Source organism: Nycticebus coucang, chromosome 17 (assembly GCF_027406575.1).
Source record: "Nycticebus coucang isolate mNycCou1 chromosome 17, mNycCou1.pri, whole genome shotgun sequence".
Taxonomy (NCBI): Eukaryota; Metazoa; Chordata; class Mammalia; order Primates; family Lorisidae; genus Nycticebus; species Nycticebus coucang.
Genome location: NC_069796.1, coordinates 76948632 through 76975758, shown reverse-complemented (window position 1 = coordinate 76975758; position 27127 = coordinate 76948632). Strand labels below are relative to the sequence as shown.

Below are 27127 nucleotides of genomic sequence, written 5' to 3'. Positions count from 1 at the left end.
ATATAAAACATACAGCTACTGTGGAAAATAGTTTCTCAGTTTCTTATAAAGTTAAATATATACACTAGGGGACGGCGCCTGTGGCTCAAGGAGTAGGTCGCCGGTCCCATATGCCGGAGGTGGCGGGTTCAAACCTAGCCCTGGCCAAAAAAAAAAAAAAAAAAAATATATATATATATATATACACTTGGGATATTTGGAAAACTTACGTTCACACAAACATCTGTTAAGTGAGTGTTTACAGAGGGTTTATTCATAACAGCCCCAAACTGGAAGCAATCTAAACATCCCTCATTTGGTGAATAAATTGTAATATATTCCTACAAAGAAATAGTACTTGGTAATAAAAAGGAACAAAGCTATTACTCCACACAACACTATGGATGAATCTCAAAGGCGTGATGTTAAGCGAAAGAAGCCAAACTCAGAAGACTACACAGTATATCCCATCTATATAACATTCTGGAAAAGGTAAAACTATGAAGACAGAAAATGGGCCAGTGGTTATGAAGGATAAAGGGTACGAGAAAGGGTTTGCTTTTACAAAAAGCAATGAGGAAACCTTTTCAGATAATAAAAACGTTCAATATTTAAGTGTGGTTATATGGCTGGATACATTTGTCAAAACTCAAAAAGTATATATCTTAAAAAGGATAAATTTGACTGTAAGTAAATTATACATCAATAAACCTGACTTACTGAAAAAACAAACAAAAAATAAAGCTACAATAATTTTTTACTTGAGTCCATTCACCTCTCCCTCTTAAAAACCTAAGTACCATTGTTTACTTTTGAAGGAAAGATTATAATATTCTCATTGTAGTCCTTTTAAAAAATTTTTTAAAGACAGGGTCTCACTTTCTCACCCAGGCTAGAGTGCAGCAGCTCAACCATGGCTGGCTACAACCTCAAACTCCTAGCCTCAAGGGATCTTCCCACCTTAGCCTCCTGAGTAGCTGGAACTACAGGCATAAGCCACTATGCAGCATTTTGGAAAATGTTCTAAGGTTACCTCTTCTATAAAAACTCACTTAGAGTCTAACTTCACCTCCTAGACTTTATCCATATAAGTGAATAATATTAACATTTACCTGGAAGCCAGCTTATTTTTTTCCTTCCTTGACCTTGGTCGGGCTGTTAAGGGAAGTTCACTAACTGGAGTCAGATCACTAATCACCTTATTCAGCTTCCGTAGTTCATTACCTATCTGGAGTAGTTTTTTAGGATTTGGAGTCAGGTCTTCTACATCAGTTCTCCGTGACTTCTTTACTGCATATTTTCCTGTAGTTTAAAAGAAGTTTAAATTAGATCATTTTAAGTAACAAGAGATACATTTTCCACAGCCACATTTTAAACCATTCACTCCCCTACCACCTTTTCTTTTCAGAAGTCTTAGCATGTTTAAAAAACTATCCAGGAAGAGCTACTTTCCTCTCCTTCTCACACTGTGGCTATAAGAAATGGGAGTGATAAGGCATAATTCCAACCTTTTACAAGGTTCTTCCTACCCTAGAGTTTCTAGTCCCAGTACAATAGATTCTTAGTTATTTGCATGGCAGTACTAAGCACCTCAAATATCAGAAATGGACTGCAATGGTAGGTTATAATACGTGGTCAGAAGAGAGTTTGGAGATTTTACCCAAACCAAGACACTGTAGGGCTATGTCTGAAAATTTGTCAGACATAATACATTTGTCAGACACATACAAAGTCCCAACAAGTAAGGATCACCTTGTTTGAAAGCTCTTTGGTTGCTAGAATAACATTATAGAAGACTTGCCCTATTATTCCAGGCAAAAAGGACAGGGACGGCTCTGTTCTCTGAACTCCTACAGTATCCTGAACAACTCTCCTAGTACAAGGAATTATTCATTGGATTCATCTTTTCATTTCTGGTAGAAAACTGATCTGAAGGCAAAAACTCAGTACAGACTTTGGTGGAAGTGGAAAGGGAAAATTTGGGGATACAAATATATCTCAATACAATTTTTATCGTCAAAAATCTTTAGCAACTTAGAGGAGTGAATACTAAACTGTTTATTGACCATTAAGCTTACTAGCAGTTCTCCTCATGCTGAAGCCCATGAACTTTCTCCCCAACCCTCTGGTTATAGGAACTGTGAAGGGTCAGAAACCAGCAGCAGCCTCTTGGCTGTTTCCTGCATGGGGTAAGTAAAATAAGAAGGGACTAGAAATGAAGAAGTATTTACAAAGTCCTTCCTCCCTATTTGGGTGATAAATTGGTAAAAGCTATTTGAGCAAAAAGCAATCATAAAAATACAGCAGCTCTAGAGTTCCCCTGTCCAATTTGCTAGGAAGGGTTAAATACCTAGGTATACTGAGTAAGCATTATGGTTTTAGTACCTCTATTTAAAGTGACACTGAACATATAACTGGAATCCCCTCTTACCATGATGTAAGCCATTTTTCTGATACATATTACTTGGCAAGGTATCTCGGTTCCACTCAGAGGGCCTCAGCATCCTCTCTTGCTGTGATGGTGTAAGTTGTTCACTGTACTCCCAGAAGTACCTTCTTTTACCTCTCTTCCGAGAAGATATTGAAGTCATCTCCTTCAAGTCTTCTACAGAATCATTTTCATAGCCTTGAAAAAAAAAGCCCCACAATTTTATAAATTTCAATAAACCAATCAGGACAAACAAAAAGATCCTTTCTATTTGTTCACTTTTTCAGATGAAAGGCAGATTTCCGGGTGGCCTGTGGCTCAGTGAGTAGGGCACTGGCCCCATATACTGAGGGTGGCAGGTTTGCGACAACAACAACAACAAAAAAAAAACAGCCGGGTGTTGTGGCCGGCGCCTGTAGTCCCAGATACTCAGGAGGCTGAGGCAAGAGAATCGCCTAAGCCCAAGAGTTGGAGGTTGCTGTGAGCTGTGATGCCACGGCACTCTACCAAGAGCGACAAAGTGGGACTCTGTCTCTAAAAAAACCAAAAAAAGGAAGGTAGATTTCCTTTCGTCTGAAAACACCATTGGCATATCAGGCCCATAAGATAACTTTTATTTTTATTTATTTATTTATTTTTTTATACATTAATTTCTTTTTTCTTTCTTATTTATTTATTTATTTATTTGCAGTTTTTGGCCGGGGCCAGGTTTGAACCTGCCACCCCGGGCATATGAGGCCAGCGCTCTACTCCTTGAGTCACAGGCGCCACCCAAGATAACTTTTTTGTGTGTGTGTTTTTTTTTTTTTTTTTAGTTTTTGGCTGGGGCTAGGTTTGAACCCTCCACCTCCAGCATATGGGACTGGCGCCCTACTCCTTGAGCCATAGGCACCGCCCTACCCAAGATAACTTTTAATACACAAATCTCTGACTTATAAAATATTCAAAGACTAATAAACATAGATAAATACACTGTTTATATTCCTTGGGTTTCTCTACAATTTTCATAACTTAGTATATAATACTAACATAGGATTGAGAAAACAAATATAGTTACAAGAACATCAAAAGTATCATTAGATAATGGTACTTAAACATTATGACTTTTAAAAGTCTTCCTTCTAAGAGTTACGTATCTGAGACATTCCAGACAGAAATCCGTGTGTGTTTCTGTGATGTTGTCCCGCTAAGGTGGAGTTTACTGAGGCAGCAGTGGTTTTCTTCCTACCTCCCACCCTATCCCTTTTACAAAAGTACAAAAGATGACAGTTTTCATGCAAGCTATCAAACAAAAACTTATATACCTATTCTAGCTAATATTTTACTAGAAGCAAATTTGCATCAATTGCAATTCACTTTTAAAGAAGAGGGTATTTCCCCTACTATTGGGGATGTTTTAGAAAATACTTAATTCTAAGCTGTCAGAAAACTCTTGATCAGACTCAATATAGGATAACCTATAGATCTAAAATATCCTCACAGAATCTTCTCAGATGTATTCCACATGCATAGAACATACACAATCCCAAACCTAAAGTGACCAGGAAAAATTAAGTGGCACTGGCAAAGCAAAATGGTCATTATCCCTCCTGAATACATGACTCCTCTGGAACTAACCCTAAGAGAGTGATGATACCTGTTCATTTGGGAGGAAAGTTTGAATTTAGAATTTTAGCAAGTTTTCTTTGGAGTAAGAATCAGTAATACACCTCCACTTATATGACATTCTGCTAACAGGGACACAGTGGTTACCCGGGGTTGGGGGAGAGGAAGGGGATGACTATAAAGGAATATGAGGGGATTTGAGGAGTGATCAAAACTATTCTATATCTTGACTGTGGTGGTAGTTATGACCACATAATTTGTCAAAACTCAACAGAAGTGTACACCGTAAGAGGGGTGAAGTCTGCTGTGAGAAATATATGTCCCTGTATAGCGAATAGTTAATACACACAGCACCTGACACCAAAGCAAGCACTCAAATAATTTTAACAAATCAATAGTTTTGTTTAATAGAACATTTCCCGTGGAGTCCTTTCCCTTTTTGTCTGACACACTGCCATACTAATCTAACTCATTTCTTCCTAAGATTATAGAAAGGAAGAAGGAAGTCAAAAAGACCACATTTACTGCCTAAATTCCTATCACACATCTCTGGTTAGTGCAGACTACTACCATTAAGCTAGTAAAGTCAACTACAAAAACATTTAGTGAAGATTACAAAATAAGCTTTTATTCTGGGAATCCAGTTCTTACTCAGAACCATGTAATTTCATGACCCCAAACAGTTCTAGCCTGTACATAGAATAGGCTCTATTAAAACTTGGGAGACAGTCCAGAACAGGGACTAAAACTCTATTTTGCACCTTTCCTGAAATTCTGCAGGCTCATGAACTGTTATAGACATCTGCCAAGAAACAGCATCAAGGGAGCTAGTCATCACAAAAGGGCCTTTGTAATCTGCTATAAATCAAACCAATCAACCTACCCTAAAACTAGCACTCTGAAGAAACTACAACTCTCCCTTACTCTTTTGATTCAAAGAATTTCTTTCTTTTTGTTTCTCACCAATAATTCATTTTGTGTCCCCAAAGTCACTTATTTAGCTTTTTCTCCCAAGAAAAAGAGAAATTTTTATTAGCGAATGTGACTAAAGCTCAAATAATATCACAAAATTAATACAATTTTGAAATTACAAGTTTGAATATAATGAGATTGTTGCTCATTAACATTTATGAAAACCATCCAATTAACGTCAACCAAAAAGGATTTTACTTAAAGTCAACTGGAAGTGAATGACTTAAATGCCGTCCAGAAATCTTAACATCACTGTTAGATTGGTTCAAGAAGAGAACTTCACCCCACCAAGCACCAGCTGATTCATAAAACCATTGCCTATTTATATGAAACCAGAAGGGGAACAAATAAGGGTTCTTCTAAAAAGGACAAAGGAAGAAAATGCGGAATGACAGGACAACACCAACTACAATGCTAGTTTCCCCTCCCTGTTAGAGTCAAAGGTCTAAGAAAATAAAAAACAGATCAAATAACCATGTGATCTCTCATTATGGACTCCTTATCTCACATTCAGACAGAATCCAAAGGATCAATGATACTTTATAAATGGAGTTAACGCATTGTTGACCAGTCATGAATTACCTTGCGTGCTTCCACTTGCATTAATTATTGCAATTTTTAAAACTAAAACAAAAGGTAATACAGGATATTATAAAAAGCTTTCTTGATTGTGTTCAGTCATGTTCACTTTATTATAAAAAAATTATTTTTCTGGCTCGGTACCCATAGCACAGTGGTTACAGTGCCGGCCATATACACCAAGGGTGGCAGGTTTGAACCTGGCCCGGGCCAGCTAAACAACAATGACAACTGCAACAACAAAATAGCCGGGCGTTGTGGCAGGCGCCTTTAGTCCCAGCTACTTGGGAGGCTGAGGCAAGAGAATCACTTCAGCCCAAGAATTTGATGTTGCTGTGAGCTGTGATGCCATAGCATTCTACCTAGGGCGACATAGTGAGACTGTCTCAAAAAAAGTATTTTTCTAAATATTCAGGTTTCTATCACAATTCTAGTATTGCAAAAGTTTCAACTATGATGGGTTGTGACAGTGAAGAATTTTTCAATGTATTATATACAGATACTTTACATGATTATCCAAGTGATTCTGAAATATTTTGTAGTGATCTGGAAAATGATAATTTATCAGAAGACAGTTATGAATCTGATATTAGACCATCAAAATAGCCAAAAAGAAACGTAATAGAATCTGATAGTGAAAGTCATTTTTAGGAAGAGTGAACTGAAATGATATTACACCAACCATGGAGGATTATACAAATATTTCGAGTATAACTGTTGAACTTGGTCATTTACAGAGAATCAGTGAAGTGACAGATTTACTTTTTTATAACTTTTTTTTTTTTAAATTTAGTTGCTTCTCAAATCAATTTATATCACCACCAAATGGAACTATTTTATTAAAACTTTATCATGGACATAAGTTACCACTAGTGATATAAAGAAGTTTCTCATTTTGTTCATACTGATGGGACAACTAAAAAAAACACACTGGAGAGATTATTGGTCAATGGATCCTTTGCTTGAAATTCTAGGATTTCCTAAAACTATGACCAGAATGAGCTTTGACCAAATTTTTACATTTTTTCATTGTAGTAGTAATTCATAAGCTACATCTAGTGAAGACAGATTTTATAAAGAATTTCAGTCTTGGGCGGCACCTGTGGTTTAGTAGGTTGGGTGCCGGCCCCATATACTGAAGGTGGCAGGTTCAAACCCGGCCCCAGCCAAACTGCAACAACAGCAAAAAAACAGCCAGGCATTATGGCGGGCGCTTGTGGTCCCAGCTACTCGGGAAGCTAAGGCAAGAGAATCGCCTAAGCCCAGGAGTTGGAGGTTGCTGTGAGCAGTGTGATGCCACAGCACTCAGCAATAAAGTGAGACTCTGTCTGTACAAAAAAAAAAAAAGAATTTCAGTCTTTAGGCTGAGGTAAGAGAATCATGTAAGCCCCACAGTTTGAGATTACTGTGAGCTGTGATGCAACAGCTCTCTATCAAGGGCAACATAGTGAGACTCTGTCTCAAAAAAAAAAAAAAAAAAAGAATTTCAGTCTTTGCATATACTAAACCAGGAATTATCCCTAGATGAAGGAATGGTACCATATAGAAGATGTATCACATTGTTTCACTTTCATACACAATTACAAAATAAAAGCTGGTGATAAGGGATAGATTCTGTATAAAATTGCTGGTCAATAATGTGTTAAAAGGCAAAGAAAAACATGACCCTAAAGCTCCAGGAAGGCTCCTATGGTCTCAAGATAGCCCTCATATCCCTGGAAACCCACTGCAGCACCAGGCAGATACCCACAGACCTAGGATCACGGTCCACCCCTGAAGACCCAGTCTCTAGGTCCACACTCACAGGCACTAGACCTGTGCTAGTGGACCTCAACACCAGGATGACTCCTGTGGAGTCAGTACCATCTACTCCGGCAGATATAGGCACCAGGCAAGCCCCTGTGGACTTAGACTCAAAACCCTTCCACTGTCAGGTCAACTCCTGTGAACCTAGGCTTCAGGCCTGCTACCACAAATCCAGGCATCAATACTGCCTCTACAGATCCAGGTGCCAGGTTCACCTGCCTGCTGACCTGACATCAGGCTAGCCAACTCAAAGACTATAGCTGTCTAGCAGCAAGTTTATCTGAAGACTCCTTCAGCTGGCCTACCCAGAATCTCTGAATGGATTGGCAAATGAAGGGTTTTCCCTGGCAATTCCAGTCTGTAAAAACCGGAAGAGGTGCTTACATCTTCCAATGCACAGACACAAATTCAATGCCACAAGGATCACAAATGATCAGGGAAACATGACACTAGCAAAGGAACAAAATAAAGCACCAGCGAATCATCCAAGATAAAGAACATCTATGAAATGCTTGATAAACAATTCAAAATAATTGTCTTAAAGCTCTGTGAGCTATAAGAGAACAGGGATAACTAAATGAAATCCAGAGCCACAGAATACAATTACTAAACCAAATAATTCCTCACAGAGCTTCAACAGAAGACTTGAGCTAAGCAGGAAAAAATAATCAGTGAGCTCAAAGAAGGTTATTTCAAATTACCAAGTTAGAAGAACAAAAAGAAAAAAAGAGTAAGAGTGAAGAAAGCCTGCCTATGGGACTTAGGAGATGCCATCGAACATAACAATGTGCACCTTATAGGAATACTGGAAGGAGCAGAGATAGAGTATAGTACAGCAAGCTTACTGAAAGAAACAATGATGCCAGCCATAATGGCTCATACCTGTAATCCCAACACTTTGGGAGGCTAAGGCAAGAGGATTGCTTGAGCTCAGGAGTTTGAGACCAGCCTAAACAAGAGACCTTGTCTCTAAAATTAGCCAGGCATTGTGACAGGTGCCTGTAGTCCCAGCTAGTCAGAAGGCTGAGGGAAGAGGATCACTTGAGCCCAAAAGTTTAGGGGTGCTGTGAGCTATGATACTATGGCACTTTACTGAGGGCAACAAAGTAAAGCTCTATTTCAAAAACAAAACAACAAAAAACCCTGTTGCTTAAAAAAAAAAAAATAGAATGAATGACAGAAAATTTCCCAAATTTGGAAAGACAAATGAACATCCAAATCCATCAAGCTCAAATAACAATAAATATATTACACATAAAAACATTTTCACCAAGACATATTATCATCAAATTCTCAAAAGTCAAAGGAAATAAGAATTTAAAAAGTACCAAAAGAAAAGCAACTTGTTAGAAACAAGAAACCCTAATAAGACTCAAGAGTATAGTGGTTTTCTCAACAGAAATCCTGGAGACTAGAGTGGGATGACGTATTCAAAGTGCTATAAGGGGAGAAAAAACCTTGACAAACAAGGATACTATAACCTAAATAATCTGTCCTTCAGAGACGAAGACTAGATAAAAACTTCCCTCCCACCCCAAAAAAGCTGAAGGAGTTCATCACCATTAGGCATGCATTATAAGAAATGCCAGTGGAAGTTCTTTAAGCTGAAAAGAAAAGATAACTAGCAAATCTGTAGAAGTATAAAATTCACCTTGTAAAAGTATGAATAGTAATATTCAGAATGCTGTATGGTGGTATACAAAACACTTCTAACTCTAATGTAAAAGTTAAAAGACAAAGGTGCTAAAAATAACTATAGAGGGGGCAGTGCCTGTGGCTCAGTCGGTAGGGCGCCGGCCCCATATACCGAGGGTGACAGGTTCAAACCCGGCCCCAGCCAAACTGCAACCAAAAAATAGACGGGTGTTGTGGCGGGCGCCTGTAGTCCCAGCTACTTGGGAGGCTGAAGCAAGAGAATCGCTGAAGGCCAGGAGTTGGAGGTTGCTGTGAGCTGTGTGAGGCCATGGCACTCTACCAAGGGCCATAAAGTGAGACTCTGTCTCTACCAAAAAAAAAAATAACTATAGAGGTAATAATTTGTTAATGGATATGCAATATTAAAAGATGTAACTTGTGACATCCATAACATAAAATGTAAAGTGTAAAGTTTTTATATACAGGTGAAGTTAAATCACTGTTAGCTTAAAACAGCTGTTACATTTTTGTAAGCCCCATGGTAGTCAAACAGAAAAAACCTGTATTAGACACACAAAAGATTAAAAAAAAAAAAAAAATCAAAGCCAAAAAAAAATCAACAAATCACAAAGGAAGGCAAGAGGGGGAAAAGTAACAAAGAAACAAAACAGAAAAAAATTAACAAAATAGCAACAGTAAATCCTTACCTATCAATATCCAATAAAAAGACAAGGTACCTGAGTAAATAAAAAGACCAAGAACCAACTATATGCTGCCTATAGTAAGAGACTCACTTTCACTTAAAGGAGCACGTAAGTTGAAAGTGAAAGAGTTATCTAGGAGGCCCAGGTAGGTGGATTGCTTGAGCTCAGGAGTTCAAGAACAGCCTGAGCAAGAGCAAGACCCTATTTCTACTAAAAATAGAAAAATTAGCCAAGCATTGCCGCAGGCACTTGTGGTCTCAGCTACTCAGAAGGCTGAGGCAAGAGGATCACTTGTGCCCCAAAGAGTTTGAGGTTGCTGAGAAGAATGGTGCCATAGCACTCTAACTAGGGCAACAAAGTGAGACACCCTCCCCCCCAAAAAATAGAAAAAGATATTCCATATAAATAAATGGCAACTTAAAAGGGGTGGCTATGCTTCTATGAGATAAAATGGACTTTAAGTCAAAAACTGTCACAAGAAACAAAACAGTCGAGGCGGAGCAAGATGGCAGCCGAGTAACAGCTTCCTTGCATCTGGGCACCGTGAGTCTGGGGAGATAGGACTCCAGGCATCTCTGGCTGGTGGGATCTGCCTATCATCACCCCTGAGAGGATACAGGGAGTCAGCAAGAGACTTCTGGACCCCAAGAGGAGGACTAAAACAGTGGAAAACCGGCAAGTGGTCGAGTGTGTTCAATCCGTCTAAACCCGCCCGCAACTGTAAGTTCAGTAGCAGTGAGACTGCAAACCAGAAAGGCCTTACCTGTGAACTGTTTTGGTGTCTTTGGACTTGGCACTCAGCTGAACTGCCTTGGGGAGAGCCTGAGCGGGAGTGCAGAGAACTTTGGCCTTTGTCTAGGGCCCCAGTCTGAGCCGCTGAGCCAGACGGAGCTAATAGTGTTTGGCTCTGGGTCACAGGCAGCCATTGTGAGCCATCTGCCCCGGCAAGCTCCGCCCTCAGGGTTGCAGAGCTGGAATTGGGTGGGAGCTGGTAACCCAGCGACCAAGTAGCCTAAGGGCGGGGTCTGAGCCACCTTGCAGCCCTAACCCTCGGGGGCAGAGGGAGACCAGTTTTGGCACACAGGGTAAGTGGATAGCCACTTCAGCAGTGATTCCAGCGACAAGCACTTCCCTGGGAAAGCTTCTGCTCAGCAAGTGAACAAGCTCAAAGTGCCTTTTAAGTGGGCTGAAGAGAGATTTAGGGTGTCGACCTGCTGGGGTTTGAGAAACTAGCAGCCTCCAGTCGTATCAGAACTGTGATTAACATCTCACACCCCAGAAGACCACGTGTTGCCCAGACAATATTCAATAACATATATATACTGCTTTGTTTTTGGTTGTGTTTGTTTTTTTTTTTTTGTTTTTGGTTTGGTTGTTTTTTTGTTTATTTTTATGTTGTTGATTGTTGTTTTGTTTTTTAAGTTCAACCTTTTCCATACAGATCCTTTTTCTTTCTCAATTTTCCTAGTTTAATTATAATTTCCCATTGCTGCCTATTTCAATAATTAGAACTTCATTTTTGTTAGTGTTTCTACCGCTATTATTTGGTTTTTCCAGCCAATTTTATCCCGTAAAGTTTTCTGTTTGCTTGTTTTGGTTTGATTTATAGCATTTTTTTTTTTTTTTTGTAGAGACAGAGTCTCACTGTACCGCCCTCGGGTAGAGTGCTGTGGCGTCACACGGCCCACAGCAACCTCCAACTCTTGGGCTTACGCGATTCTCCTGCCTCAGCCTCCCAAGCAGCTGGGACTACAGGCGCCCGCCACAATGCCCGGCTATTTTTTTGTTGCAGTTTGGCCGGGGCTCGGTTTGAACCCGCCACCCTCGGCATATGGGGCCGGCGCCCTACTCACTGAGCCACAGGCGCCGCCCGATTTATAGCATTTTTGTCTTTCCTCTCTACTTGGTGGAGGTGGGGTACTGTGTCTGATCAGGTTAGCAAAGAGCTGCTGACCTCAAGGGAACCACCCAACTGGGTACCCCCAGAAGGTGGTTTTTTTTTTAAGGTTGTATCAAAGTACCCTACTGTACACCTATATTGCTCTGTCTCCCTCTTTCTGTGCCTCTCTTCTTTTTGTCAATATTCCTTTTACCCACCCCCTCTCCTTTCTCTATTTTTCTTTTTTTTTTTCTTATCGCTCGGTCCTCCTTTCTTTCATCCCTTTTTTGTTCTTCAACCTTCTCACCCTTCTGGTCCTGTAACCCTTAGTCCACAGGCACGAGAACTTAAAGAGCAAGAGGAAGTGAAAGGAAAATTAGGGCAAGGAAACAGATAAAAGAAATCACTCATGAGGAAGAATCGGCAGAAAACTCCAGGCAACATGAAGAACCAGTCCAGAACAACCCCGCCAAGGAACCATGAGGTAGCTACTGCAGAGGATCCCACTTATACAGAAATGTTAGGAATGACAGAAAGGGAATTTAGAATACACATGATAAAAACAATGAAAGAAATGATGGAAACAATGAAGGAAACTGCTAATAAAGTGGAAAATAACCAAAAGGAAATTCAAAAACAGAATCAAATAAGAGATGAACGATATGAAGAATATAAAAAGGATATAGCAGAGCTGAAGGAAATGAAACAGTCAATCAGGGAACTTAAAGATGCAATGGAAAGTATCAGCAACAGGTTAGACCATGCAGAAGAAAGAATTTCAGAGGCAGAAGACAAAGTTTTTGAGATAACTCAGATAGTAAAAGAGGCAGAAAAGAAGAGAGAGAAAGCAGAATGTTTACTGTCAGAATTATGGGACTTTATGAAGCGTTCCAACATACGAGTTATAGGAATTCCAGAAGGGGAAGAAGAATGCCCCAGAGGAATGGAAGCCATACTAGAGAATATTATATAAAAGAAAATTTCCCAAATATCACCAAAGATTCTGACACACTGCTTTCAGAGGGCTATCGGACCCCAGGTCGCCTCAACTCTAACCGAGCTTCTCCAAGACACATTGTGATGAACCTGTCCAAAGTCAAGACAAAAGAAAAGATTCTGCAAGCTGCCAGGAGTAAGCGCCAGTTGACCTACAGGGGCAAATCCATCAGAGTGACCGCAGACTTCTCTAATGAAACTTTCCAAGCAAGAAGACAATGGTCATCTACCTTTAATCTACTTAAACAGAACAATTTCCAGCCCAGAATTCTGTATCCTGCTAAGCTAAGCTTCAAAATTGACGGAGAAATCAAATCATTTACGGATATACAAACATTGAGGAAATTCGCCACAACAAGAAACAAAACAGTCTTTATGTAATGACAAAGAAGTTGATTCAACAGGAGGACATAACAAATGTAAATATATGTGTACCCACATCAAAGCACCTAAATATACAAGCAAATATTAACAGAACCAAAGGAAAAGATGTAATATAAGCAGACTTCAAAACCCCATTTTCCATAATGGATAGATCATTCAGACAGAAGATCATTAAGGAACAATAGATCTGAACAACACTATAGACCAAATGTACTTAACAGACACATACAAAACATTCCCTCTGATAGCAGAATACACATTCTTTTTGAGCACAAACAAAATATTCTCTGGTATAATCATATGTTAGGCAACAAGAAAAGTTTGAAAATTTAAGAAGATTGAAATCATACCAAGTACCTTAAGTATCTTTTCTTTTCGTTGTTCTTCTTCTTTTAAGAGACAGTCTCTCTGTGCCACCAGTTTGGAGTGTAGTGGTGCAATCATAGCTCCAGAAACCTTTAACTCCTAAGTTCAAGTGATCCTCCTGCCTCAGTCTCCCAAGTAGACAGGAATACAAGTATGCACCAACAAGCCTGGCTAATTTTTTTGTTGTTGTTGGGGTTTTATTATGTTACCCAGGTTGGTCTCAAACTAACTACTGGCCTCAAGCAATCCACCTGCCTCAACCTCCAAAGCACTGGGATTACAGGTGTGAAAACCTCCATGCACAGCCCCAAATATCTTTTCTGACCACAATGGTATGAAACTAGAAATCAGTGACAGGAAGAAAAATGGAAAATTCACAAATATGTAGAAATTAAATACCCAATGGATCAAAGAAGTCAAAAGAGAGATAAAAAATATCTGAGACAAACAAAAATGGAACTCAACATATCAAACTTATGGGATGCAATGGCTGGGTAATCCTCACTACTCTGGGAGGCTAAGGAGGGAGGATCACTTGAGCTCAGGAGTTCAAGACCAGCCTGAGCAAGAGCGAGATCCCATCTCTACTAAAAAATAGAAAAAATTAGCTAGGCAACATGGTGGGTGCCTATAGTCCCAGTGACTCAGAAGACTGAGGAAGGAGATCTGCTGGAACCCAGGAGTTTGAGGTTACTGTGAGCTAGGCTTAAGGCCATTGCACTCTAGCCTGGGCAACAGAGTGAGATTCTGTCTCAAAACAGAAACAAAAACAAAAAACCAGCAAGAGAGAAGACACAAATAAATAAAATTATAAATAAAACAGGCAACACTAGAACTAATACATTGAGCTCCATAAAGACAGCGTAGGGGCAAGTTGAGAGCGGGATAGGCTCTGGACTACTCTGTGCCTCGCTCAGAAAAAGTAACTAAACATGGGCAAAGGGGATCCTAAGAAGCAGAGAGGCAAAAATGTCATCATATGCATTCTTTGCGCAAACTTGTCGGGAGGAGCACAAGAAGCACACACCCAGATGCCTTAGTAAGCTTCTCAGGATTTTCTAAGTACTCAGTGAGGTAGGAGACCATGTCTGCTAAAGAGAAAGAACAATTTGAACACATGGCGGCTCTGCACCTGTAGCTCAGCGGCTAGGGCGCCAGCCACATGCACTGGAGCTGGCAGATTCGAATCCAGCCCAGGCCTGCCAAACAACGACAACTATAACCGAAAAATAGCTGGGTATTGTGGTGGGCACCTGTAGTCCCAGCTCCTTGGGAGGCTGAGGCAAGAGAATCACTAGAGCCAAAGAGTCTGAGGCTGCTGTAAGCTCTGATGCCGTGGTACTCTACCCAGGATGACATAGTGAGACTCTGTCTCAAAAAAAAAATGTTGAACATATGGCAAAGGCAGACAAGGCCCACCTTGAGAAAGACAAATGAAAACCTATATCCCTCCCAAAGGGGAAACAAAAAAGAAGTTCAAGGATCCCAGTGCACCTAAAAGGCTTCCTTCATCCTTTTTTTTTTTTTCTCTGTTCTGAGTATTGCCCAAAAAATCAAACGAGAAGGTGGGGCACAGGGGCTCACCCCTGTAATCCTAGCATTCTGGGAGGCCAAGGCAGGTGGACTGCTTGAACTCATGAGTTCAAGACTAGCCTGAGCAAAAGCGAAACCCGGTCTCTACTCATAAATTGACAAACTGAGGTAAGAGGATTGCTTGAGCCCAAGAGTTGGAGGTTGCTATGAGCTATGATGCCACGGCACTCTCCCCAGGGTGATAGCTTAAGACTCTGTCTCAGAAAAAAAAAAAAAAAAAGGAGAACATCCTGGCCCATCCATTGGTGATGCTGAGGAGAAACTGGGAGAGATGTGGAATAATACTGCTGCAGATGACAAGCAGCCTTATGAAAAGAAGGCTGCAAAGCTGAAGGAAAAATACAAAAAGGATATTGCTGCATATCAAGCTAAAGGAAAGCTGATGCAGCAAAAAAGAGTCATTGAGGCTGAAAAAAGAAGGAAGAGGACGACGATGATGATGATGAATAAGTTGGTTCTAGTGCAGTTTTCTTTCTTACCTATTAAGTTTAATTTAACCCCCTTACACCTGTGGTGCATCTTACAAGGGTATATGTGAAACTTAGTAAATGTGGAATACAAATGTCTTAGCACAATAACTAAGAAAATGCCAGGAAGGCTATGTTAACCAGTGTGATGAAAATGTGTCAAGCGGTCTATGAAACCAGCGTATGGTGCCCCATGATCACATTAATGTACACAGCTATAATTTAATAAAAATAATAATAATAATAATAATTTAACCCCCTTGTATACAACTCCATTTAAAGAGAAAAATTGAAATGTAAGGCCGTGTAAGATTTGTTTTTAAACTGCACAGTGTTTTTTTGTATAGTTAACACTATTGAATGTGTCTTTAGATAGCCCTGTCCTGGTGGTTATTTTCAATAATTACTAACCTTGCCTGGTACAGTATGGGGGCTATAAACTGGCAGGGAAATTTAAAGCAGGTTCTTATTGGTGCACAGCACAAATTAGTTACATATGGGGACAGTAGTTTTACATCTTCAGTTGTCTCTGATACCACTTATACAAAATAATTGTTGGGTTAACTGAATACCACTCTGTAACTGCAAAAACAGTTGCAGCCATTTTGTTGGCATTCTATATGTTTCTAAGTAAATACAATTTTTTTAACTAAAAAAAGGAAACAGAAAATCTGGCTGGGCACAATGGCTCATACTTGTAATCCTAGAACTCTAGGAGGCCAAGGCGGGTAGATTGCTTAAATTCAGTAGCTTGAGACCAGCCTGAGCAAGATCGAGAGCTTTCTCTACTAAAAAATAGAACAACTAGCTGGTGTGGTGGCACCTGCCTGTACTCCCAGCTACTCGGGAGGCTACGGCAAGAGGATTGCTCAAGCTCAAGAGCTTGAGATTGCTGTGAGCTATGATGCCACAGCATGCTACTCAGGGTGACAGAGTGAGATTCTGTCTCAAAAAAAAAAGAAAAAAGGAAAAGAAAACAAAGTCTGAACAGACCAGTAACAAGGAAATTGAATCATCAATCAAAAACTCTCAACAAAATAAGGCCCGGGGGCGAATGATTTCACTGGTAAATTCTACTAAATATCTAAGAAAGGATTAATCCTTCTCTAACCCTTCTTTAACCCTTAAGAAAAATTAAAGAGGAGGAAACACTTTCGAACTCATCTTATGAGGCCATCATTGCCATACCAAAACCAGACAAGGACACTACAAGAAAATTACAGGCCAGTATCCCTAATGAACACAGATGCAAAAATCCTCAAGGAAATACTAGTAAGTCAAATTCGACTGCACACAAAAAGATCATACATCATGACCAAGTGGGATTTATCCCTGGGATGCAAGGATGGTTCAACAACTAAATCAACCAATGTGATATAATGCATTAACAGAATTAAGGATAAAAAATCATGTGATCATCTCAAAATATAAAAAGAACATTCAACAAAACTCAATATGTGTTCATGATAAAAACACTCAACAAATTAGATATAAAGGAATGTACTTCAATATAGTAAAGGCTATGTATATGAAGCCCAGATGAAAACCTGAAAGCTTGGGTGGCACCTGTGGCTCAGTGGGTAGGGCGCCAGCCCTATATACTGAGGGTGGCGGGTTCAAACCAGGCCCTGGCCTAACTGCAACAAAAAAAACAGCTGGGCGTTGTGGTGGGTGCCTGTAGTCCCAGCTACTCGGGAGGCTGAGGCAAGAGAATTGCCTAAGCCCAGGAGTTGGAGGTTGCTGTGAGCTGTGTGACGCCATGGCACTCTACCAAGGGCAACAGAGTGAGACTCTGTCGAAAGACAAGAAAGGAAAGAAAGAAAGAAAGAAAAGAAAGAAAGAAAGGAAAGAGAGAGAAAGAGAGAAAGAAAGAAAGAGAAAGAAAACATAAAAGCTCTTCCTCTAAAACAAACAAACAAAAAACAAAGATGCCCATTCTTACAACTTCTATTCAATACAGTAAAGGAAGTCCTATCCAGAGCAATAATGCAAAAACAGGAAGGAAAAGAAGGCATTCAATTAGGAAAAGTACTAAAATTGTCTTTGCAGATGACATGATCTTACACATAGGAAACTCTAAGGATTTCACTACCAAACTGTTAGAAGTAATAAACTTATTCAGAAAAGTTGCAGAACACAAAAATCAACAAATCAAAATCAGTTGTGTTCCTATACACAAAGACTTCAAAAAAGAATTTAAAAAACAATCTTATTTACAGTAGCATAAAAAATACTTCAGAATACATTTAACCAAGGAGGTGAAAAATCTAAAAAACTATAAACACTGATGAAATAAACTGAAGATGACACACAAGTAAATACAAAAACATCCTGCGCTCATGGATTGGAAGATTTAATATTGTTAAAATGCTCATAACATCCAAAGCAATCTACAGATTCCATGCAATCTTCATCAAAACTAACAGCATTTTTTGGCTTGGCGCCTGTGGCTCAAGTGGCTAAGGTACCAGCCACATAGACCTGAGCTGACAGGTTCGAATCCAGCCCGGGCCCGCCAAACAACAATGATGGCTGCAACCAAAAAAATAGCCAGGTGTTGTGGCGGGCACCTATAGTCCCAGCTACTTGGGAGGCTGAGGCAGGAGAATCGCTTGAGCCCAGGAGTTGGAGGTTGCTGTGAGCTGTGATGCCACAGCCCTCTACCTGGGGTGACAGCTTGAGGGTCTGTCTCATAAAAAAAAAACAAAACTAACAGCATTTTTCATAGAAATAAAAAACAATGCTAACATTTATATGGAAAATTCTGAATAGCCCAAACTATCTTGAGCAAGAACAACAAAACTATTGGTACCATACTAAATTAATTTCAAAATACAGTATAAAGCAGCGGTTCTCAACCTGTGGGTAGCGACCCCTTTTTAATAATGAAAATACAGGGCGGCGCCTGTGGCTCAGTCGGTAAGGCGCCGGCCCCATATACAGAGGGTGGCGGGTTCAAACCCAGCCCCAGCCAAAACTGCAACCAAAAAATAGCCGGGTGTTGTGGCGGGTGCCTGTAGTCCCAGCTACTCAGGAGGCTGAGGCAAGAGAATCGCTTAAGCCCAGGAGTTGGAGGTTGCTGTGAGCTGTGTGACGCCACGGCACTCTACTGAGGGCCATAAAGTGAGACTTTGTCTCTACAAAAAAAAAGAAAATAATAATGAAAATACATTGCGGCATGAGGAAGGTTGGGAACCACTGCTATAAAGGTATAGGAGTCATAACAGTATGGACTGGGCACAATGGTTCATGCCTGTAATCTCAATGACTAAGAAAGCTGAGGCAAGAGGATCACGTGATACCAAGAGTCTGAGACCAGGCTGGACAACACAGCAAAATCCCATTCCTTAAAAAATATAAAAAATAAAATTAGCTGGGTGTGGCAGTACACACCTGCAGTCTCAGTTTCTTGGGCGGTTGAGGCAGGAGGATTACTTGAACCCAGGATTTCGAGGCTACAGTGAGCTATATGATTATGCACTCATGCCTAGGTGAAAGTATAAAAATAGGCATATAGACCAATGGAACAGAATAGAGTCCAGAAATAAATTCATACATTTACATTCAACTGATCCTCAAAAATGGTGCTAGCATACATGACAGGTGAAGGTCAATCTCCTTCAATAAATGGTGATGGAAAACAGAATAGGCACATGTAGAAGAATGAAACTGGACCCTTATCTCATGCCATTTACAAAAATCAATTCAAAATGAACTAAAGACAAACATAAAATCTGAAAACCATAAAGACACTAGAAGAAAACAGGAGGAAAGTTTCTTGACACTGATCTGGGCAATGATTTTTTTTATATGACTCCAAAAGCACAGACAACAAAAGCAAAAATAGACAAATAGGATTGCAACAGCAAAAGAAACAATAAACAATGTTTCATAAAAGATAACAAGTATTGCAGTGGATACAGAAAAAGAGAATGCTTATAGATTACTGGGGCAAATGTAAATTGGTACAGCCATTACAGAAAATGGGACAGAGGTTCCTCAAAAAATTAAAAATAGAATTACCACATGATCCAGCAATCCTGCTTCTGGGGATATAGCCAAAGGAAATGAAGTCAGTATCTCAAAGAAATATCTGCATTTCTATGTTCACTGCAACATTACTTGTAATATACAAAATACAGAATCAGGGTAGGCACTCATGCCTATAATCCTAGCACTCTGGGAGGCTGAGGCAGGAGGACTGCCTGAGGCCCAAAAAACCCAGAAATATTAGCTGGTAGCATGTGCCTACAGTCAGCTACTTGAGCGGCTGAGACAAGAAGATTGCTTGAGTCTGGGAATTTGAGGTTGCAGTGAGCTATGATGACTGCAGTATATCTAGCCTGGGCAACAAAGCAAGCCTCTCCCAAAAAAAGAAAAAGGAAAAAAATCCCAAATATGGAATCTATTCAACTGTCCTTCAATGGACACATTTAAAAAAATGTGAGATCTCATAAGAGTCAGGCTCAAGGGCTCATGCCTGAAATCCCAGCACTTTGAGAAGCCAAAGATGGGTGGTTCAAGACCAGGCTGAGATGGCTCAGCGCCCGCAGTACAGTGATTATGGGGCCAGCCACATACAACAAGGCTGGTGGGTTCAAACCTGGCCCGAGCCAGCTAAAACAATGACAACTACAACAAAAAATAGTTGGGCACTGTGGTGGGTGGTGGATCCCTGCAAGTCCTAGCTACTTGGGAGGCTGAGGCAAGAGAATCACTTAAGCCTAAGAGTTGGACGTTGCTGTGAGGGTGAAACTGGATCCTACCACAGCATTCTACAGAGGGTGACATAGTGAGATTCAGTCTCAATAAAAAAAAAAAAAAAAGTGAGGCTGAGAAATATAGTGAGACTCTATCTCTACAAATTTAAAAAAAAAATTGATATATAAAAACACAAAAAATAGATTATTACTCAGGCTTACAAAGAAATCCTGTCATCCAGGACAACATGGATGAACCTGGAGGATCTTATGCTAAGTGAAATAAGCCAGGCAAAGACAGACAAATACTTTACAATTCCAGTTATATGGAAATCTAAAAAAAGCCAAACTCAAAGGAACAAACAGTAGAATAGTGGTTGCCAAAGACTGGTGAATGGGAGAAATGGTGAAATGCTGGCCAAAGGATAAAAAGTCACAGTTATGCAGGACAGGCAAGTTCTAGATATCAAATGTGATTACAGTTAACACTATAATGGAGCAGAGTGTGGCCAGGCCTGGTGACTCACGCCTGTAAGCCAGGCACTCCCAGCACTCCGGGAGCCCAGGCGAGATCGCCTGAGCTCAGAAGACCAGCCTAAGCTAGAGTGAGACGCTGTCTCTAAAAATAGCCAGGTGCTGTGGGCCAGCACCTATAGTCCCAGCTACTTGGGAGATTAAGGCAAAAGAATTGCTTGAGTCTAAGAATCTGAGGTTGCTGTGAGCTGCGATGACACAGCACTCTACCAGGGGCAACAAAGACAATGTATCAAAAAAAAAAAAAAGTAGCCAGGTGTGATGGCTCATGTCTGTAATCCTAGCATTTTGGGAGGCTGAGGCAGGTGGATTGTTTGAGCTCAGGAGTTCAAGACCAACCTGAGCAAGAACAAGACACTTTCTCTACTAAAAATAGAAAAACTAGCTGGGCATTGTGGCAGACACCTGTAGTCCCATCTGCTTGGGAAGCTGAGGCAAGAAGATTGCTTGAGCCCAAGAGTTGGAGGCTGCTGTGAGGTATGACACCACAGTATTCTACCCAGGGTGACAGAGTGAGGCTCTGTCTCAAAAAGAAAAAAAAAAAAATACTGTAATGTGTACCTGACATTTGCCAAGAGAGTAGATCTTAAATATTTTTACCACTGCCACCAAAAATTTCATGTAATATACCTTAAATGTATACTATTTTTACTTGCCAAGTATATCCCAATGAAGCTGGGAACAAAAGTCAAAGACAAGCAAAACTACAACCCAAAGTGGAGTAGACAATATACTCCTTGCTGCCTTCGTGATGGTAGAAATTATTCTCTCTGACCTACATTTTACTTTAAGTACCAGCTGGTAAAGACACTTCCTTCCCCCCATTTTCCATTTCCCTTAGTTACTACCCATCTCCTCTATCTCACACTGCCCCTACCCTCCTACTCTAATCCTAAATAGGTAACTAAAGCAATAGGACTGATCTGCCAGACTTTAAGAATGACTCATGGACAGCACTACGATTTTCCAAGGAAAGGTAACTATATAAATTACCCCCACCTATAAAGACACATCTCCTTGAAACAGACGCCAAAAACTTTCCTGTTTAGTAAAAAGATAATTATTCTATCTAGACTATCTAGAGTTATAAAGTAAACAAAAGAAAAAGGCACAAATCCCTTTCCTCCAAATTAAAGTGCCTTTTGCTTACTTGAAACTCTACCCAAATTAAACAACTTATGTCAAATGCATAAATTTAAGCATTTGTGTAACAGAAAGATTTCATCAAAAGGAACACGTCTTTCAGCAATAATAGTGCTTCACTAGCTACAATATAGCTACTGTGCCTTAAACACCTTTCAGAATATTACATATCAATATTTATACAGCCTGAAATTCTAACAATCGTTATTACAACAAAATGTCTCTCTTTGGTAATTTACAAAGTTTTTTCTTAATAACTTAGTTTCTTGTAGGATTATGAATACCAACACTATTTTTGAAGAAAACTTTTAAGTTTGAAGATCTTTACTTCTTTGTACATTTTTAACTGTGTGCCACTTGATAATTTCTTTTATTTTTTTTTTTTCAGTTTTTGGCCGGGGCTGGGTTTGAACCCGCTACCTCCGACATATGGGGCCGGCACCCTACTCCTTTGAGCCACCAGGCAATTCCATTTTTATAAATAAACTACAGAGGCCAACAATAGCAAAAACCCAAGTATGCAAATGCTTAAGGGAACCAGTTCCCAAAGATTTCATTTGCTTTGTTCTTTTTATTTATGTGCACTGTATATAAATAAAGCAGACTCTTCTTCATGTTCATCAAATTATAGCATGTATTTTTTAAACAGGAAAATACGTTGTATGTGAAAATGTAGCAGACACACACAAAAAGCTCCCTTTCACATTATTTGTAAGTAGGCTTTGTTATTTACAGGCATGACTAATATAAACCATCATCACTTGGTTCACTGTTCTAGAAATTCCTAACTTAACTACAGTAAAGGGACACATAAACTGAAGTATTTTTAAAACTGACAAATTCTTGGAATCTTTGCAGAAATGCTACTGAGTGACAAACTCACTTAACAAAAAATTAAGAATAAGCCTGTATATGAACTATTGTATGAGCAAAATCATTTTAGAAATAAAAAAATTATAGAAAAAGAAAAAAGCAATTATATAATCCAAGCCAAGATACTAAGTCACTTAATCCCCAAACTAAAATAAAGAAAACATCCAAACAAAAATTTTCTATTTCAAAATAGTAACAGAACGTCAGTTTGGTAAGCCTCTAAGCATTGTAGTACCTGGTTCAGAGAAGGTATCACTAATATCATCATCTTTGTCATCTTCATAATCCTCTTCCTCCTCTTCCTCCTCCTCATTTTCAGACAGTTCGTGCTCACTACCAAACCCTTCATCATGATCCTCATCATCAACATCCTCCTCATCCTCCTCATCTTCTTCGGGACTGCATTTGGTTGGCTGTTCACTCAAGTTGTCAGAAACAAAAAGAGAATAATTGTGCTCTTCTTTTTTCTGGGATGAATCTGAGACCAATGTGCTGGCAGAAAGGCTGCTACTTTCTCCTGCTGGAATTGACCCAGGACCCTCCTGGGGCAGGGGACTGAGTAATAGTTCCTGGGTTTCTTTAAAAGGCAGAGCAGGAGTGGCATGACCTTGGAGAGGCTCCATCCCTTTTTTCTCTTGTCTCTTTGCTACTGCACCACAGTAGCAGGTATTCTCCTTTGCTGCATCTGCATGAACCTGACTCAACAAGGGCCGGCTCTGTTGCCCTGGATTGATCTTTACCCTTGCCTTTTTTACATAGTCTTTACATTCAACGTGGAAGTTCACCTTTTCATTATGATACATGTTGGTCTTCACCATGATTTGTGTGCTTGAAGTGGGTTTACTTGCTTTTTGGACACAGTCTGATAAAGGGACCTCAGCCTGTAGAGTCTTAGACGAACATACAGGGGCAGCTGCTCTGCTTGTGATCTTTTTACCAGGGAATGAAGAGGGTAAGGGATTTTGTTTGACACTGAAAAGTGAATCAGGGTAATAAAGGGAATCAGAAACAGACTGTGAGTCCTCACTATTAAGCTGGGCTAAAGTTGGAGTTTTACTTATAACCTCTTCATCCTGGTAAGGACTAGAAAAGTCATCAAGACCCAAGTAATCCACTTCTTTTGTTCCCCAGATGTCACAGCTGGTTAGTTTGGTGTACTTTGTTAAGTCTTCACAATATGTGTCCCACTGTTCCCAGTTTGAGGTCAAAGCACCCTCATTATCTAGGACATCTGTGAAAGACTCAAGATTTTCAATATCTTTGCAGTCCTCTAAAGAAAGGAAGTTGTCTCTAGGATTCTGTTGGTAGTTCATCTCTCTATCCTGAGAAAAGTTTAAAAAAAAGAAAGTACATACCATTATTTTAGGAAGGAAACATGTGCCTCCATTCTCACTTCCATATATCAAATTGATAAAATCAGTACTCAACTTTTGGTCTGTATAAAGCATAATGACATGACACTTTAAATTCCATATAATGTCATAATTTCCTTAGATAAGAAAAATGAAAGAGGAAAAATATATCCCTTGGGAAACTTAGATATGATCTAAAATATCAAAGGCTCTTGAGCTTTACCATAAACATTTTCTGAAAAAAAGCCTACACTTCTTGATCCTTCTCAGATTTTTGGATCGCCTTAGAAATAAGCTTCAATCAAAAAGCAAATAAAGAGGACCTTACTTTCATTACACAAGAATATGTCTTTCTACGTGGGAAAGAACAACCTAAAGAGAGTTGGACCTCAGACACAGACTGATAAGATCGTTTGCAAGACCTTATTAACAATGCTTTGGCTGATGCAGAACAAAAAAATTCCCCATGCATTTTATTTATTTATTATTATTATTTTTTTATTGAGGCAGTTTCACTTGTCATCCTCGGTAGAGTGCCATGGCGTCATAGCTCATAGCAACCTCAAAGTCTTCGGCTCAGCCTTCTCATGCATTTTAGAGATGTGATTTTAAAATATCAGTGCAGGCTCAGCACCCATACTCTGTGGTTAGGGCGCCAGCCACATACACTGAAGCAGCCGGGCCTGTTAAACAACAATGACAACTGCAAAAATAGCTGGGTATTGTGGTGGGCGCCTGTATTCCCAGCTACTTGGGAGGCTGAGGCAAGAGAATCGCTTAAGCCCAAGAGCTGGAGGTTGCTGTGAACTGTGACATCATAGCGCTCTACCAAGGGCAACGTAGTGAGATTCTGTCTCAAAAAATAAATAAATAAAGTATCAGTGCAGAGCCATTGAAAAGAATGAAGTTTAATTTAATGTGCCACAATATATTTTTATGTTAAAAAGAGCAAGTTACAAAATACTGTTATCTATAAATATATTTATCCAAATGAAAAAAATACTGTATTTATATACGCATTGAAAAAAATGTTAGCAGTAGTAACCTGTTGGGAAAAGTCTTGGCGGGTGAAGGCTCAGGAAGGAAATGAGGAAGTTTTCAGTTTCCAGGGTTTATTTGTTCATTTGGAGTTTTTTGCTTTGTTTTGTCTTGGCTTGCATGTGTGTGGTTTTCTTGTTCTTTTGCTTTTGAAGTCAGGGTCTTGCTCTGCTGCATGTGCTAGAGTGCAATGGAATCATCATAACTCACTGTAAAACTCAAATTCTTGGGCTCACGCAATCCTCTGGTCTCAGCCCCTGGAGTAGCCGCCAGGATCACAGGTGTGTACCACCACACCCAAACTTGTTTTTTAAAAAATTATTTGTATGGCTTGGCGTCTGTGGCTCAAGCAGCTAAGGCGCCAGCCACATACACAAGAGCTGGCGGGTTCAAATCCAGCCCGGGCCCGCCAAACAACGATGACAACTCCAACCAGAAAATGGCCGAGCATTGTGGCAGGCACCTGTAGTCCCAGCTGCTTGGGAGGCTGAGGCAAGAGAATCGCTTTAAGCCCAGGTGTTGGTGGTTGCTGTGAGCTATAATGCCATGGCGCTCTATCCAGGGCGACAGCTTGAGGCTCTGTCTCAAAAAAAAAACCTATTTGTACAGATGGGGTCTATGTAGCTCAGGACAGTCTCAAACGACTGGCCTCATGTGATTCTCCCTTCTCAGTCCAACAAAGTTCTGAGATTAAAGGTGGGAGTCAAAATGCCAGGCCCTCTGAATGTTTTAACAGCTTTATTGAAGTATAGTGTACATACCATAAAATTCGCCTACATTCAGTGTATGATTCACTAGTTTTTAGTAAATTTACAAACTTGTGTACTCAATTTTCCAGTTTTTATATATTTCTGTGTTGTTTAAATTGTATGCAACTAGGCTCTGTGCCTATAGCACAGTGGTTATGGTGCCAGCCAAATACACCAAGGGTGGGGGGTTCCAACCTGGCCCAGGCCAGCTAAACAACAATGACAACTGCAACAAAAAATAGCTGGGTGTTGTGGTAACTTGGGAGGCAAGAGAATCACTTAAGTCTAGGAGTTAGAGGTTGCTGTGAGCTGTGACACTACAGCACTCTACCGAGGGCAACATAGTGAGACTCTGTCTCAAAAAAAAAAAAAAAAAAAAAATTTTGTATGCAACCAAAATTCTTTTTAAAAGTTTTCCTGGAGGCCAGGCACAGTGGCTCACACTGTAATCTTAGCACTCTGGGAGGCCAAAGTGGGTGGATTGCCTGAGCAAGAGCAAGATACTGTCTCTAAAAACAGCCAGACATTACGGCAGATGCCTGTAGTCTTCAGAGGCTGAGGCAAAATTGCTTGAGCCCAAGAGTTTGAGGATGTGTGAGCTATGATGCCACGGCACTCTACCAAGGGTGACAGAATGAAACTCTGTCTCAAAAAAATATAAAAAAAAAAGTTTTTCTGAGCCATGTGCAGTGGTTCATTCCTGTAATCCTGGCACTTTGGCAGGCTAAAGCAGGATTGCTTAAGCTCAGGAGCTTGAGACCAGCATGAGCAACACAACAAAACCCAGTCTCTACAAAAAAATTAAAAGACAAGTAAGTTAGCCAGGTATGGTTAAGTGTACCTACAGTCCAGCTACTTAGGAGGCTGAGGCAGAAAGACAGCCTGAGCCCAGGAGGTTGAAGTTGGCAGTGAGCTACGATGACGCCAGTGTATTCCAGGCCAGACAACAGAGCAAGACCTTGTTCCCCACCAAATAAAATAAAATAGTTTTTCTTAGAAATGTTGGCACCCATGCTCAGTGGTTAGGGTGCCGGTCACATACACCAAGGCTGGCGGATTCGAACCTGGCCCTAGCCTGTTAAACAACAATGACAATTGCAACAAAAAAAATAGCCGGGCATTGTGGCAGGCACCTGTAGTCCCAACTACTTGGGAGGCTGAGGCAAGAGAATTGCTTCAGCCCAAGAGTCTGAGGTTGCTGTGAGCTGTGATGCAACAGCACTCTACCGAGGGTGACATAATGAGACTGTCTCAAAAAAAAAAGAAATGTTAAGTGTTTATTTACCCCAAGAACAAATGGCACATGTATTCAGATAATGCTTAGAATTGTTATTTTTGTGTCACA

At 40.1% G+C, this 27127-nt stretch overlaps 1 protein-coding gene across 2 annotated transcripts in view; it reads right to left on the bottom strand.

Moving 5' to 3' along the window:
• The window catches only part of CREBRF (CREB3 regulatory factor), a 66630-nt gene that overhangs the window by 16023 nt on the left and 23480 nt on the right, over positions 1-27127 (bottom strand). For both annotated transcript variants that reach the window (XM_053566920.1, XM_053566921.1), the window contains exons 4-6: positions 22879-23965; positions 2411-2605; positions 1092-1281 (exon numbers count right to left, since the gene is read on the bottom strand). In XM_053566920.1, the coding sequence (XP_053422895.1) occupies positions 1092-1281; positions 2411-2605; positions 22879-23965 (1472 nt within the window). The remainder of the gene's footprint in view (positions 1-1091; positions 1282-2410; positions 2606-22878; positions 23966-27127) is intronic.